The following is a 15,671-nucleotide window of genomic DNA, read 5'->3' on the forward strand; positions in this document are numbered from 1 at the left end:
CCTGTTTTTCACATATCTCCACGGACCTGTGACAGCTTTATTATGATCCAGCCCTGGTGAGAAACCTGTGTCCCGGAGTACAGTGTGGACAGAAATGTTTAGTCCTAACTGATGAAGAAATGGACCTGAAGCATGTATTGATTATCGTTGACTAAGTGCTAAATTGAATACTTGAGAGCTATAGAATACTGTGCAAGACCTTAAAGGAAATAATAGCTAACCATCTGTTCCAGACCATTCCCTTCACTAAAGGAAAGGGCTTGGATTAGGTGATTCTATGGGGTCCCTCCCTAGCATTCTTTTTCCTTTTGTCTGTAACTCTGATCTTAAAAGCTGTTTGGGTATCATTCATTAAAATACTTTAAAGGTAATTTCAATTAGTTCATTGCTGATGAATTTATTTAAAACATAATGTTTCTACATTGACTGTAATAGGTTAGAAAATGAAACTACTGGTTGTAGTGAAGGTATGATTACTTTCTTCTTAGAATCAGGGAGACAGTGGACTCCTGTTGAGAAAGTGTCAGCCTGGAACTTGGGATACACTGAGTGAGACAGAGTGATAGATGTAATCTGGTATGTCGTCCACAGCGTTCCCGACAAACGAAACAGTCCTGCTTATAAGATGGGGTCCATAGTGAAGTCACTACAGGGCAGCAAGCTACTAGTCATGAGATCAAGTGTATTCTGAGAAATCAGAATACTATTGAAGCTAATAAAACTGGTTTTCCTAATAGGGTATTATTAATCAGCATCAAATTACATTGTTAAATGTTACAAAGGTGATATGACCAAAAATATATTAGTTGCGAAACGTAACGTCCTTAGGTAAAAGAGTCTTAGGTCATTTTTTAAAAAATGGAAACTGTTGTCATTGCTAATCATCCAAGTACCCAAGAGCGAACCCAATAGGGTAAGGAGCAAAATTTGTGTAGCCTGATTCAGGCTGCCGAAATGGCTTCATTTCCCAGGCTCATCTCAGTCTGCGCAAGCTAGAATGATTATTGGCCAGCAAGAGATAGGCACTTGTTTTTTTATGTTTATTTATTTTTGAGAGAGAGAGAGACAGAGTGTGAGCAGGGGAGGGGCAGAGAGAGAGGGAGACACAGAATCCGAACCAGGCTCCAGACTCTGAGCTGTCAGCACAGAGCCTGACACGGGGCTCGAACTCAATGGACCCCAAGATCATGACCTGAGCTGAAGTCAGATGCTTAACCAACTGAGCCACCCAGGTGCCCCTGGTGACTTGTAATTCTCATGCAAATTCTCCTCTGAAATTGTTTTACAAAATATATTACTCTGTTAAACTACTTTTGAAAAGTAAGGAGTTTTTCTGGAGGAAACACTACTCATGTTTTTATTTTAAGGCAATGAAAGGAATTAGCTTAATGACAACTGATGCTATTTTTAAAAAGCTGAGTGCTAATTATAAGGACATGTTAGGTAGTTCACTGAGTTACGTGTCTTTAGCAATTCTTCTTATGGTTGTACGTAAAAGATAAAACCAGGCCCATGCCCTAACTTTTAGAATTGTGTGCCTTGTCATTTTTCTCTTCCTTTGTCATTGAGAATGTGTACCTAAGGATTAGGCATTCTTATATGGGTATTTCAGAGGCACTTAACTTTCATCATGAAAGTTTGATTGTGACAGTTTTTCTAGCTATAATGGTGACTGTGTCTGCTTCCCTGCAGTCCTTTTCTTATATTTATTTGCTCATTCCCTTTCAGAGAAAGCCGTGTATACCTTTGGGCTGGGACAGTTCGGTCAGCTGGGTCTTGGTACTTTTCTTTTCGAAACTTCAGTACCCAAAGTCATTGAGCATATTAAGGATCAGAAAATAAGTTCTATTTCCTGTGGAGAAAATCACACAGCTCTGATAACAGGTACAGATGAGAATTTCTGTTACATATTTATAGAACTGGGTATGTTTTAGTACAAAATAAAAACTATGTGGAATGATTGTATCTAACTTAAGCAAAGGAATCAATAACTGACAAAATAGAAATTCTTGTTTAATATGCCAAAGTGTAAAGTTGTAAACTCTTTTTTAGTATTTGTTCAATTTAAAATCAGTGTAAATGATCCAAAGATTTAGAACCTCAAAACAAGTCAGTGCTATAGTAGTATTATACTCTGGCAGAAAGCTGGAATCTTTTTGAAATTGCATCAGTTTGCAGGCTCTTAACTCTGCTCAGGCCAGAGGAAAAAGTCTTATAAGAAAGAACCTACTATAGAAGAGTCTCCATGTTCAGTCAGACACAGCTATATTCTGGCTGAGTCGGTTCCTACGAAGCTTTTGCCACTAGGAGGCGTTTTCAGGAGTGACTCTGGTACTTTCTCCCCAGTGATGGAAGGGCACCTCAAAGGCTGCTAAGTGGACACCTGAGTCCTCGAGATCTTTCGCTCTGTACTTTCTCCATTATCCATGGAGACTGCTTTGGGCCTACTTCTCAACCTTAGAAACCATGTGCTGCTAATATGGACTCAATATAAGATTCTCCCTTAGAAATGACTCCCTTACTTTACCTGTAGATAATTGATATACTGCACAATTATCATTGCTTTGGAACAAAAGCCTCTGTAATTTCAGTCTTTCTGGCTCACATTTCTATCTAAAAATGAAGTCAAACATAAAAAGGCAGAAATCATACAGTGTTTTGAAATAAACCAGATACTGGTATTTCCACATTTGTTTCCTTCTTTCTAAAAAAGCTACTGCTAAATGAAGCTCATCTAATGGTATCTAGTTGGGGGAACTGGTAATCTGCAAACACAACGTACTACCATGCATTGCCCTTCTTCCCCAAAGAGCCTTTCAGAGAGAACTACCTGCCCATTTTCAAGTATCAATGTCCTTGTTAATGTAGCATGAAATCAAACTATATAGAACATAAAGAATTATTATTCATTCATGGTCCCACAAGGGTTGTTGATATGTATCCCTTACTGCAGGGTCTTTATGTCAGTTTTTCATCAACTGTCCTTACTGCTGTTTTTCATCAACTCTAAATTGCCATAGATGGTAAATACATACTTTTTATGGATCATCTAACATACAATTAGACTATTTGGTTAAATTTTGATACTACCTTTCCTCCTGATGGAAGAAGTCATAGCACAAATAATTGAACATTAACTTGGTTTGTCTTTTTGCTCATGAAGCCTCCTCAGGGGGCAGGTGTTATGAATTTTTTTCTTCCAGGACTAATGAGAGGTGTGTAGTGAGTTATCTGTAATTTCTTGCCAGTTCCCCATTATGTAGCCAGTGGCTTATGTTTTAAACAGCTCTCAAGCTGGAAGTACAATAAAGTAGCTTGGATCAGAGTTTATTTTTTCTGGCTATAGATCATCAAGTTAAAACACAGAGCCTAAAAAGCACTTTGGATAAAGAAATGAGGGGTCAAAAGAAGAGGAAGAAGGGAAAAGGATGATAAGGAGGGTATCTAAAGAAAAGAAATTAGCTAATACTAAGTATTATAAGAGCCTAAATTCAGGGTGTAAATACTGCTTATTGCTTATTTATGGTTTTTGAACTTGACACTTTACTGCATAATGTTATTTCTCATTTTTCATTTAGTTCTCTTGAATTTTCTTAGGATGACATTACTTTGCCCTCTTAAACTAGAAGTTCCCAAATGAGATCTTAACATGTCCTAGCTCAAAACCATTCATTCAGGGGCGCCTGGGTGGCTCAGTCGGTTAAGTGTCCAACTTTAGCTCAGGTCATGATCTCGCGGCTTGTGAGTTCGAGCCCTGCGTTGGGCTCTGTGCTGACAGCTCAGAGCCTGGAGCCTGCTTCTGATTCTGTCTCCCTATCTCTCCGCTCCTCCCCTGTTCTCTCTCTCTCTCTTTCTCTCTCTCAAAAATTAATAAACATTTTGAAAAAATTTTAAAAAACCATTCATTCAGTTTATTGCCCTTAAGATAGAGTTTAAAAATTCTTAATATGAACTAATTGGGTCCTCTGTGGTGTGGTTTCTTCTTACCTCTTCAGACTCATCTCCTTCCATTAGTTGCCTTTCAGCTTCTTGACTGTGTTATGTTTTCTCTTGATTCAGAGCCTTTGGATGTGCTCCTTTCTTGCAGCTAAAATCCTAACCATCCTGTAGGTTTCAGCTTGAAAGCCTTCCTAACCCCCACACTAGAAAGAAATCCCCTCCTGCCCCCCTTTCCTTTTGCTTCCATGACCTTTTCCCCCACCTGAGGGAGAAAGTGTGAAGGAGGGCTTGAGAAGAGGAGCAAAGGTTCAGAATAGCCGCTGTGGCAATGGGCAAAGGGTTAACTGCAGAGAAGCAGCCAGATGACTCCCCATCATCGAAGGGGTCCTCGGTTATTGGTATAGGGACTAGTCCACCTGGTTGGTTTACGGCACTTCCTTCAGGGGCATTCCACGGCCCAGGGACCGAATTAGTAAAAGAGACAGTTGGATTGGTCCAAGCTAGTAGTTCTCCACCGGTGGTGATTTGTCCTGCAGGGACACATGACAGTGTCTGGAGACATTTTTTTCTTGTCCCAACTGCAGAGGCAGGGTGTTTTCTGGACATTTAGTAGGGAGAAGCTATGGATGCTGCTAAACACTCCACAAAGCACAGGACAGACCCACACAGCCAAGGATTCCCTGACACCAGATGTCAGTGGTACCCAGGTTGAGAAACCCTGATGTAATCAGTGGCCTGAGGGGGAAAAAATAGGTTGCATTGGAACATAGGGGGCTCAGAATACAAAAATCTCTTTCCCCTTGAGAAGATGGCGCACATCACAAGATCGCTCACACTGGGTTGCTGCTGTTGCACACAGTGCCTCACACGACCAGGCTTCAAATTCACAAGCCGCCAAGGGCTTAATGATTTTTCTCAGAGTATCTGTTGCCTAACGTTATGTGCAGGACCACGGAGACCACATAGGGTGTGGAAATATCAGTGAATCAGAGTAAATATGGTGTAGAATTTGAGGGGGAAAATCACAATTGCAATGTAAGTAAATACATCTATTTATAAGTAGATCCATATAAGTAAGCCTTTTATAATTCTCTTTTTTTTTGCATTTTAGATATAGGTCTCATGTATACTTTTGGAGATGGTCGATACGGAAAATTAGGTCTCGGACTGGAGAACTTTACCAATCAGTTCATTCCCACTTTGTGCTCTCATTTTTTGAGATTTATAGCTCAATTGGTAAGGGCACCACATTTCCATGTTTACATTTTCATATTATAATACTTGAGTTTCAGTATTTCATAGAAACTAAGGAATTTTATGTTTGTATAAAAGAATATCATGCCTATATCTAATCAGTATATTTGTTTCCTAAAAGCCAAACGTCAGACATCATGCCACTTGGAAAATCTGTCCCTTTCCTACTTTCCCTCCCGTCAGCATCTTCCTTTTTGCCCTAATCTGGACTCTTCTGCTTCGTTCTCCTGTGTCTCTTGAGAGCCAGAACAGTGCCATGCCTGGAAGCTTTGTGGCCTCTGCCAGCACCCAGCAGAGTATCTGACAGTAGTCCACTGTCAATATTTGTTGAATTAGATCTTACTGAGTCTTATTTGAAATGATAATAATTTCAGGGCCCCTGGGTGGCTCAATCGGTTAAGTGTCCGACTTTGGCTCAAGTCATGATCTCGTGGTCCTTGAGTTGGAGCCCCACATTGGGTTCTGTGCTGACAGCTTGGAGCCTGGAGCCTGCTTCGGATTCTGTGTCTCCCTCTCTCTGACCCTCCCCTGCTGGTGCTCTCTCTCAGCATAATAAGTAAACATTAAAAAAGAAATAATAATTTCAAAATATTATGAAGTAAAGGTTCAGAGTATGCTATTCTTATAACCACCACGTTGAACACTATAAAGACACTAAAAATCTGTGTCTTGCAAATGCTACACAATGGTGGTTTAGGCATTTTATTGAAAATCAGCTATTTCTGAAAATCCTTTGGATGTTGGTTTCATTTTTCATTGTTGCACCATTGTGCATGCTTACCTTTCACTCTAAGGACTTTGAAGCATTAAAATAAAAAAAGTGTTCATGTAAAGAAAAAGGTTTGGAGATTTAATTTCCCCAAGAGACTGATTTATGCTTGGATCACTTTTTTCTAAGTAGAACTTCTCGGAGTAATTTTTTCAAGGTGTTAGTGTTGCTCCCAAATTAAAATAACGTTTTCTAACTAGTTAGGAGAAATGTAATGTGCCAAATAGTTTTTTTCTCTATACTCTATAAAATTGGAAGTAAAATGGTACGTTAAACTTGTTCTCATTTTCAATTGCAGTGTTTAAATTATATATATATTGCCATCCGTGTGTGCGTATGTAACTTGGGAGGGGGGCAGACTGACTGACTGACTACCTAGGAAGTCTACCATTAAGTAAACGTTTTGTGGCTGCCAACTGTTAAAAACCCCTTTGCATTTGAAGCCAGTGTTGATTGATTTATCTGTGGTTTTATGCTGCAGGTGTCTTGTGGTGGATGTCACATGCTAGTTTTTGCCGTTCCGAGACTTGGTGGGACAGAAGAAATTGAGTTAGAGGAAGTTAAGGATGCTTGCTTCCATGCAGCGGCTTCTCTGCCCCTCAGCGATCTGAACTCAGGAAATGTTTTGCAAACAACTCTATCAGCACGTGTGCGGCGACGAGAGAGGGTACAAATTGTGGCCAATTCTATATCATGGCACTACAAAGAAAACAAAAAAATTCATTTTCTTTTTAAATCAAAGAAGGGTCTTTTAAGACAGATTTACGAAATAAAATGGTTAGAGTTTCAGGCTTACAAACTTGAAGCAAATTCAGAGTTAAGCTGTTACACACACAAATGAGAAAATTCAAATGATCATGGATAACCTTGACTTACCGAGAGTGGATACAAAGCAAGGATACAAAGCGTCCTTTTAGAGGCCTATCTCAGCTCTTCACGTTGAATGCTGAATTGTTTTCTCACCTCTATGTGCATTGATTCTACTTTGCTTTTTATCTGTTGGCTATACCTCGTGAGCTGTGGAAGGTTATCCATTATAAACAATGAAATGTAAGAAACAGAAATAAGGACTTCCGTTCGAGATAGGGAGTGTTCTTTCTCATTGAGATTTAAAGGTTCTCATTCAGCTTTAAAATGATTATTTCAATAACAATATTTAAAAAAAAGAAAATGTCAAATAATTTTAAAGGAGACATTCCTTTTTAAAAAAATTAAGTTCCAAAAAAAAGAGGTTAGAGTGGGAGAGAGCCAAAGCATAAGAGACTCTTAAAAACTGAGAACAAACTGAGGGCTGATGGGGGGTGGGAGGGAGGGGAGGGTGGGCGATGGGTATTGAGGAGGGCACCTTTTGGGATGAGCACTGGGTGTTGTATGGAAAGCAATTTGACAATAAATTTCATATATTAAAATAAATAAATAAATAAATAAAAATTAAGTTCCAAAACATTTTCCTTTTGAAGTAAAAAGGTTAAGTTTGACTTTTTGTTATGAAAAAGCATATATAGAAAGATTGAGAAATATCAGTGTTTTGGAGTTACTCTTTTTGTTTAGGCCTCATGACTGATTTTTTGTTTCCTAGCAGAGAAAATACATATACGCTTTTCCCCATCATGTGAAAAACAGGCTTCTAATTTAACAATTTAGAGCAATTTAGATACAGAGATAACAGAACAAAACATTTTTGAGTTCTTGGGGATTATTTAAAAATGAATGTGGGACAGTGGGTAACTTTGAAGTCTCTTTCTTAAATATGTTTAGCAACTGGAGAACAGTTTATATCAATATTAAAAACATCCTCTGTTTATTTAACCTGTTTATTTTAAAGGAGAAATCGCCTGACTCTTTTCGAATAACACGAACACTACCTCCACTTGAAGGGAATCCTGTGCCACCTGTTTGCTTTTCCCCCATTCCAGTTCCTTTCCATATGTCTGCAATTAATCTGCCAGAGACCATGATACCTGAAGATGAAGACCTCATGCAGCCAATGGAACCAGGTAACATCTGATACTCTGCAGGCTCACACAAGAAATGTACCTTTTATTTCTGTTGTTTTCATGTTTATCTTAAGATGTTTTTGTCAATTAGTTAAATTGTCTTCCTAGTTAGAGGCTGACATCTCTTATCTGAGCTCAAGTCCAGGAATACTCTTACTAATACAGAGCATCATAAGTGACCCTAGAAATCCCGTGTAACAATAGCAGCGTATTTTTATAGAGCAATGTATAATACACATAGTACCTTCTCTTATATCATCTCCTTTAAATCCTGAAGCAATTCCATGAAATAGGTGGGAGTTAATAAATTTGTTATTTTTATAGATAAGAAATGCAAGGTTTGAAGAGACTGAGTGACTTGGTCACAGCCACTCAGCTTATAAATGAAGTGAGCAGGATTCGAATACTAGTCTTCTGGTGGACCTATGTGAAGTCCTGCGTTTAGATAGTATAGCATAGTGGTTAAGAGCATGGGGTATGGGGTCCAATTGACCCGGAGTGGGATGTCCGCTCTGACATTTATTGACTGTGTGATTTACTTTGGGAAAGTTACTTAATTTCTCTGAGACTTAGTTTCCCTATCTTTGAGATGAGTCTAATACTTCTTTAGAGAGTGATTGAGATTAAATGAGATACGGTATATAAAATACTTAGCATTGAGCCTAGCACCTCTAGGAACCTCTTTGTAAGTATAGTCTTGGTTATTATTAACACCTCTACCTCACTGCCTATTAGATATACATTTTATGTTTTATTTTTTTAACGTTTATTTATTTTGAGATAGAAGGAGAGTGCGAGCAGGGGAGGGGCAGAGAGAAGGGGAGAAAGAATACCAAGCAGGTTCCGTGCTGTCAGTGCAGAGCCCGACATGGGGCTTGATCTCACGAACCATGATACCATGACCCGAGCCAAAATCAGAGTCGGATGCTTAACTGACTAAGCCACCCAGACACCCCCATTTAATGTTTTAAATTGTAATCCCAGCTCCTTGGCTATGTAGTCCTCTTCTAAGTAATTTTGTTTACAGGTATTTGTGTATCTTAAGAGGGTATGTATGTTACTGCAGGGAATGTGCATGGATAGTAGGGGCAGGGTAAGAATCCAGGACCCAAGAGATCAGAGTAAGCAGTAGGTTTGGAATTAAGATAATTTGGGCATCTGGAATTAAGAACCATGGCACAGAGAATTTGTAGTGTCTTTGGGATCAAGAACCTAGACAGAAGTTGAGGTCATAAAAGCAAGAATTGTACGCCATGAGAATAGAATATTATCTACAACCAGGACCTTCGTAAGGAGCTGGTTTCTTGCATCTCACACACAACTTTTGTATGATCCCTTTTGAGATAAGAATCACTGGCACCATTCTGTCCTGTACATGGAAAAAGCCGAGTCTGACAACAGTGTGTACAAGGAAAAGAGAAGTTTACAGTTTGGGGGAAGTCGTTTCCTACCTTAAGAGATTTGAATGTGAACATGTACAGAGTTTTGTAGCTAGATCCAAAAGAAAAGTGATCCCTTATCTTTTTGTGGCTGTTTGCTAAAAGTGTCTACAAAGTATTCTGAAAGTTATGTCTAACATATAATGTGACTTTTTCTAAGTTATTTGCAGACTTCAGTGTTTATCGGGGAGGTAGAAAGGTCAGGGAAGATCTTGCTGAGAAGGTGACATTTAAGCTAAAACATAAAGAATAAGAAAGACAGCCACATGAAGAGAGAGAATGATATGCATTTTAGGCAAGGAAAATAATGTAGGCAAAGGTTTGGAGGCAGTTTATAAGAAAAGGAAGGAAGACCATTGGAGCTAGACAGTGGGGAAAAGGCTAGAAAGATGCTGAAGAAAGAATGGGAAAGTATTCATGATTTTATAGGCTGTGAGAAGCCTATTTTATTTGAGTGTTTTTCTTAAGTGCAATAGAAAGTCATTAAAGGGTTTTAAACAGTGGAGTGATGTGCTCCAATCCAATTTACATTTTAAGATGCTCTGTTTGCCTCTGTATGGATTGTAGGGAGGAAAGACCAAAAGTAGGAAGAACATTTAGCAGCCTTTTGCAGGAGACATCAGTGTGTGGTCCAAGGTGTTTGCTGTGGAGATGGAGAGAAGGGGGCAGATTGGACATACATTTTAGACAGAACTAACTGGATTTGCCAACCTTATTAATGGATTACACATAGATGTGAAGGAAAGGGAAGAATCAAGGATGGTTCCTAGGCAAGAAGATGGTTGGCAAGCTTGAAGGAAAAATTAAAAATTGAGTTTGAGATACCTGTGAGACATCGAAGCAGAAATATCGAGCAGGCAGTTGAAGATGCAAGCCTAAAGTTCAGAAGAGAGGTCTGAACTAGAGAGAGAACTTTGGAACCCAGACAACACAGAGATGGTATTTGCAACCCATGGGACTTGGTGAAATCACCTGATAGGTAGAATCACCTACTAGCTAGAGAAGAGAGCCCAGGATTTCGCCCTAAAAACATCTAACATTTAGAGTGTTTGGGAGGAAGAGCCAGCAGAGAAGCTCCATCAGCCAGTAGGGTAAGAGGGAAATCAAGAGAGAGTAGGGTCCTGAATTCAAAGTACTGCTCAGAGGTCATGGAAAAAGCTCAAAGAAGCATCCCATGGATCTGGCATCGTGGAGAACACCGGTGATCTTGACACAAGTAGTTCCAGGGGAAGATGAGGGCAGAAACCAGAGTGTTTAGAGTTGAGGCATGAATGGGAAATGAGGAAGTGAAGAGATGGGGTGTGTAGATAACCCTTTTGCATATTAGTCATGAAGAGGAGTGGAGAAAAGGGCTGGCAGTTAGAGGGAGATGTGGGGTCAATGGAAAATGTTAGAGCATTTTTGTATGCTAATGGACACGAGCCAGTAGTCCCAGATGGATTGGTAGCACACGAGAGCGATAATCCCCAAAGTGCAAAACTCTTGAGGAGAGTGGGGCTGGCATACCGAGCAGTCTTTGATAAGAGGAAAGACACATCCTATATTTTAACAGGAAAGTGGAGGTAAATGTGTCCATTTGTTGGTGGGAAGATAAGGCAGATCAGGTCTGATGACTTCTATTTTCTCAGTCAGGTATAAGGCAAAGCTTAAATGATCTGTCTCTTTTCCAAACCTCCATTCTCTGCCGTCTCCAAACTATCCTGCTTAGCATTTCCTATGTTAACCTTCCTCAGGCACAGTTCATTTCCTGTCTGTTCCAGTGTCTTCTGAGAATCCCTAATTTTTTTTTAATTAAGTGTAAGTTTCCCCATATAACTCCCAACATGCTTTTCTAGCTTCATCTGTCAATAGTCTTTTTCTTATAACCTTAATTTAGGTCACAGGTCTGTAATCTACAGCTCATGAGCCAAATCTAGCCAGCTGCTTATTTTTGTAAGTAAAGTTTTATTGGAACTCAGTCGTGCCATTCCTTTATGTATTGCCTATGGCTGCTTTTCCACTACAGTAGCAGCGTTTGAGTCATTAGGACAGAGACTATATGGCCACAAGGCCTAAAATGTTTGCTATGTGGCCTTTTACAGAAATAGTTTACCAGCTCCTAATCTTGATCAAACTGAGCTCTTCACAGTCAGACTTAGCGGAGAAGCTGTGAAGTCAAGACAGACCTGACATTGACACTTGGCACTTAATAATTTGTGAAACGGAGATACACTACTTACCTCTCTTGTTGTCATGGAGGTCACTCAACATGTATGAAGGCGTGCGCTCCCAGCACATGGAAAGCCTTCATTACAAGTCATTCTGCCACTTCTCTTAGCGCTGGGCTTCCTTTTCTTCTCTGCCCACTTCATCTACTCCTCTCAGAATTCTGCTCACTCTTCCCTGCACCTCCTCAGTGAAATATTTCCTGATTCCCAACATTCGGGTGTGATTTCTCATGCCAATATATCACATATTTTATATTCCCTTCTAGACTGTAAGTTCATTAAGAAATAGTAGTTACTTAAGTTGATTATCTCCCGCATAGTACCTCACGTGGAATAAGCACAAACTGGTTATTTGCTCATTTGAATTGAATGTATTTACAAGGGGCAGATCAGTGGGGACTGGTGTTTTCAGCAAAGACTTCATTCAGGAGTTCCTCTCAAATATGTATACAGGTGCTAAATGCAGGCAGAGTAAATGAGAAAAATGTAAGGTCAAGTAGAGCTCATAAGTCTTTTTTTTTTTGGTGTTTATTTTTGAGAGAGAGGGAGGGACAAAGTATGAGCGGGGGAGGGGCATTGAGTGAGAGGGAGACACAGAATCCAAAACAGGCTCCAGGCTCTGAGCTGTCAGCACAGAGCCCGACCCGGGGCTTGATCCCACGAGCCATGACGTCATGACCTGAGCCAAAGTCGGACGCTTAACTGACTGAGCCACCCAGTGCCCCAAGCTCATAAGTTTTAATGATCTGCTTTATGATGTAATAACCTTACAGTTTTCCATGCAAGTTTGTAGGTGCTTGTACTAGTTATCTTTTTCTACATAACAAGTGACCTTAAAACTTATCTAAGAGTTTGTGAGGGCCAAGAATCCAGGTGCAGCCCAGCTGAGGGGTTCTGGCTCAGAGTGTTTCCTGCAGTTACAATCATGCTGTCAGATGGGGCTGTAGTCATCTGAAGGCTCAATTGGGGCCGAAGGATCCTCTTCCATGTTCACTCATGTGGCGATTGGCAGGAGGTTTTACTTCCTCAGCATGTGGACTTCTCCCTAGGAATGCTCCTAGCATGGCTTCCCCCAGAGAAAGGGATGCAAGAGAGAAAGACGGGGCAGGGGGACCAAGATGTAAACTGCATTGACATTACAATTATGTCAGCTTTATTTTATTGGCCATACAGATCAGCCTGGTAAAATGTGGAAGGGAACAACACAAGGGCACACATACCAGGAGGATGTGGGTCACTGGGGCCCCTTTTAGGGACTGGCTGTCACAGTGCTTGATACCTGGGTAGTACATCTCCCAAAGGAATAGTATTTGCCCGTTCATATGAATGTAGCAGTTGTTATCATCAGCATCAAAACCTTTCAACTTTCAGAAAGAGACTTTAAAACCTGTTATCACTATGAATGAATTCTGTTCAGTTCCCTAAACATGAAGTTAAAGGACTTTAGTAATATTATGCCTGCACTTTACATTATGGAATAATTTGTTATCTAGTTGTCTTTCAGTTTTCCATTGAAATCTGGTTTTCCCTTTTCCCTTTGAATCAGATTATTTTCAAGATAAAATGACCACAGAGAAAGAGACAGACATTTCTTCAGCAACAGATTCAGAAAGCCTTGGAGAAACTACTGATGTTTTAAATATGGTAATAGTTTTCTTATTTATCTATATAGATTTCTTTGAATTTTAGTTCATCATGTATTCATATGTGTGTATACTTCCTATACTGTTAAATGCATCACAAAAGCTTTTGATTTTGGTTTTGTTTTCATTTTGCTTGTTATTTTTATGTTACACATTATTTTATTGAGGTACAGATTTCATACAAATACAATTACTTTCAGTCCTCATAACATTAGTATGCAATTGAGAGTTGATTATATTACTATCTGAACTGTTTTGTGTTTATTTCATATATACATTAGAATGTGTAAATGTGTAATTCTATACATAGTATTCTTTTTAGAACATATTTTTTTATTTATTTCAGACACATATGATGAGCCTGAATTCCAATGAAAAGTCATTAAAATTATCACCAGTTCAAAAACAAAAGGTAAAATATGGAGACTTATTTTCATTATTGTGGGTAAGAACAGTTCAAATTACATTTTTTGTTGAAAGGTTTCTAGAAAGAACACATGAAAGATAAGTATTCATTTACTTTAGATTTTACCAGACACAGGAATACATTGTAGATAGCCTCAATTTGGGTCTGTTCTGTTGGAATATATTTCCTGTGGTGCAGAAAGGGTGACAGAATTTCATTGGTATCACTAACAAGTCTAATAGCAGTATTTTCTTATCATCAAAGCAAAGGATTATTACAGCACTTCCTAAATACTGGAAGAGGCTACTGTTTATCAGAACAATTCTCAGACTTGGGTTGAGTAGGACTTTGGTTGAGTTACCATGCTGACCTAAAAGGTCTTTTCTAGCTCTGAAATTTGCTGGTTTTAGTGAAAATATTTGATAATTGCTTTTCCAATGTGTGGAATGGGTTTTAATCTGTCAAGGAATTGCTAGCATAAAAACAGAATTAAACATTTGGAAATTAATCAGAAACCATGCTTGGGTGATAAAGGGACGCTTTTAATGAATAACAAATGAATAGCAAAAGGAAGGGATAGCCTGGTTTTCACAGCCCTGTCAAGATAAAGGCCTGCCCTAAAATCCTTTGCTTCTCCTGGCTTTGAGGACCAGTGAGGTGAAAGGAGGAGAGGGGTTTGGCGATTAGAAAAGTAAATTGGAGAAATATAAATTGAAGGAAGAAGGCTTATAGAAAACATTTCATTTCCATTTCCAGTGCCTTTGCCACATTAATAAACTAAAACTCCTTAACCAAAATGCAAGAGAGTCTCACTGAATTATAAAAATTTAGTGCCAGTCTTCATTTAGTCTTATCTCTAGTTTGCTGAGAGGCCTGGCCAATAACAACATTCCTTTTGAATATGGGAGAGTTGTTGTCGTAATACACCAAGGAAGCCCAGCGAATGTTGACTGACTATACTTCCATGCAGATATCTTTCCTATGTATTTTCTTCCTTTTTTAGACTCGAGGCTCTCCTCTTCCGTGCTGCCTTACTGTACTAGGGAAATAAAGACACATGCATGTAGAAATCATTTCTGGCATCTGGGCCTCCGTCTCTCTTTAGGGCTCTGGAAAGAATTGTGACTTTGTAAATAGGACCGAGAACAAACAGAAAAGGAAAGCACTTCCTTTTAAACTGAGATATATTTTATACACGTAGTCCTTTTAAGCAGAAGCCTGACAAGACCTATTCTAGTGAACAGAAAAAGATTTATTTTAGTGTTTCCACATATTAATTTTTAACTTGTGCTGTTTTAATAATTTTTTAAGCAAAAAAAAATGACCTCTTCCTAGGCCTAGCACTCATGCCAATTTTTAAAACTTGATTTCATGAGATTTTACAATCCAGAGAGCTGAATTCGTCGAATATTTCAATTCGTTAGCTTGTAGAATTTAGGCCAACAATTTGATTTTTACCTTATTTTGTCCAGCAGGAAATTAATTTCATATTCTTAATGTATCATTTGAGTCACAATGTTTAGTTTCATAGCTTTTATAAAAATCTTACATTTTACCTGAAGTATTTTTTCCTCATAGTGGTTTCTTTTACATATGCAAGTTTTTATAATTAAAGAATACAATAGATAAAAGGAAAGGGTTAAAAATTTGAAAACCCAAAGAATTGTTTTGAAAAGAAAGATATTATTATCTAGTATGTGGATAAGAAGATTTGTTGTTTTCATTTCAGATTTTTCTTGTAGAGATAAGCTATTCATTTTTTCTATTTTGTAACAATTTCACATTTTCATTTATTTTGTTTTGGGAAGTTCATGGAATCAAAAGACCAATCACAGTTTGACAATTAAAATACTAGGGAAGGTAGTTGCATTGCATGGAAGAGAAGTGTACATTTTTAACAGTATTCTGCAGAATCAGTCTGGAAGTGTACTCCATTTGAGAATTGATTCAGGATGAGAAAAGGGGTAGAGAAGAAATATCGATGGTACTGTGTGAGTAACGGCCAAATGGAAGCAGG

General features: G+C 38.7%; 1 protein-coding gene across 7 annotated transcripts in view; it reads left to right on the forward strand.

Annotated features, from left to right (window-relative positions):
* RPGR (retinitis pigmentosa GTPase regulator) overlaps positions 1 to 15,671 on the forward strand; it is a 55,917-nt gene that overhangs the window by 16,352 nt on the left and 23,894 nt on the right. For all 7 annotated transcript variants that reach the window (XM_081793257.1, XM_081793256.1, XM_081793255.1 and 4 more), the window contains 6 exons: positions 1,729 to 1,884; positions 5,051 to 5,175; positions 6,444 to 6,629; positions 7,788 to 7,959; positions 13,152 to 13,249; positions 13,595 to 13,660. In XM_081793257.1, the coding sequence (XP_081649383.1) occupies positions 1,729 to 1,884; positions 5,051 to 5,175; positions 6,444 to 6,629; positions 7,788 to 7,959; positions 13,152 to 13,249; positions 13,595 to 13,660 (803 nt within the window). The remainder of the gene's footprint in view (positions 1 to 1,728; positions 1,885 to 5,050; positions 5,176 to 6,443; positions 6,630 to 7,787; positions 7,960 to 13,151; positions 13,250 to 13,594; positions 13,661 to 15,671) is intronic.

Source organism: Panthera onca, chromosome X (genome assembly GCF_046562875.1).
Source record: "Panthera onca isolate mPanOnc1 chromosome X, mPanOnc1 haplotype 2, whole genome shotgun sequence".
NCBI lineage: Eukaryota > Metazoa > Chordata > Mammalia > Carnivora > Felidae > Panthera > Panthera onca.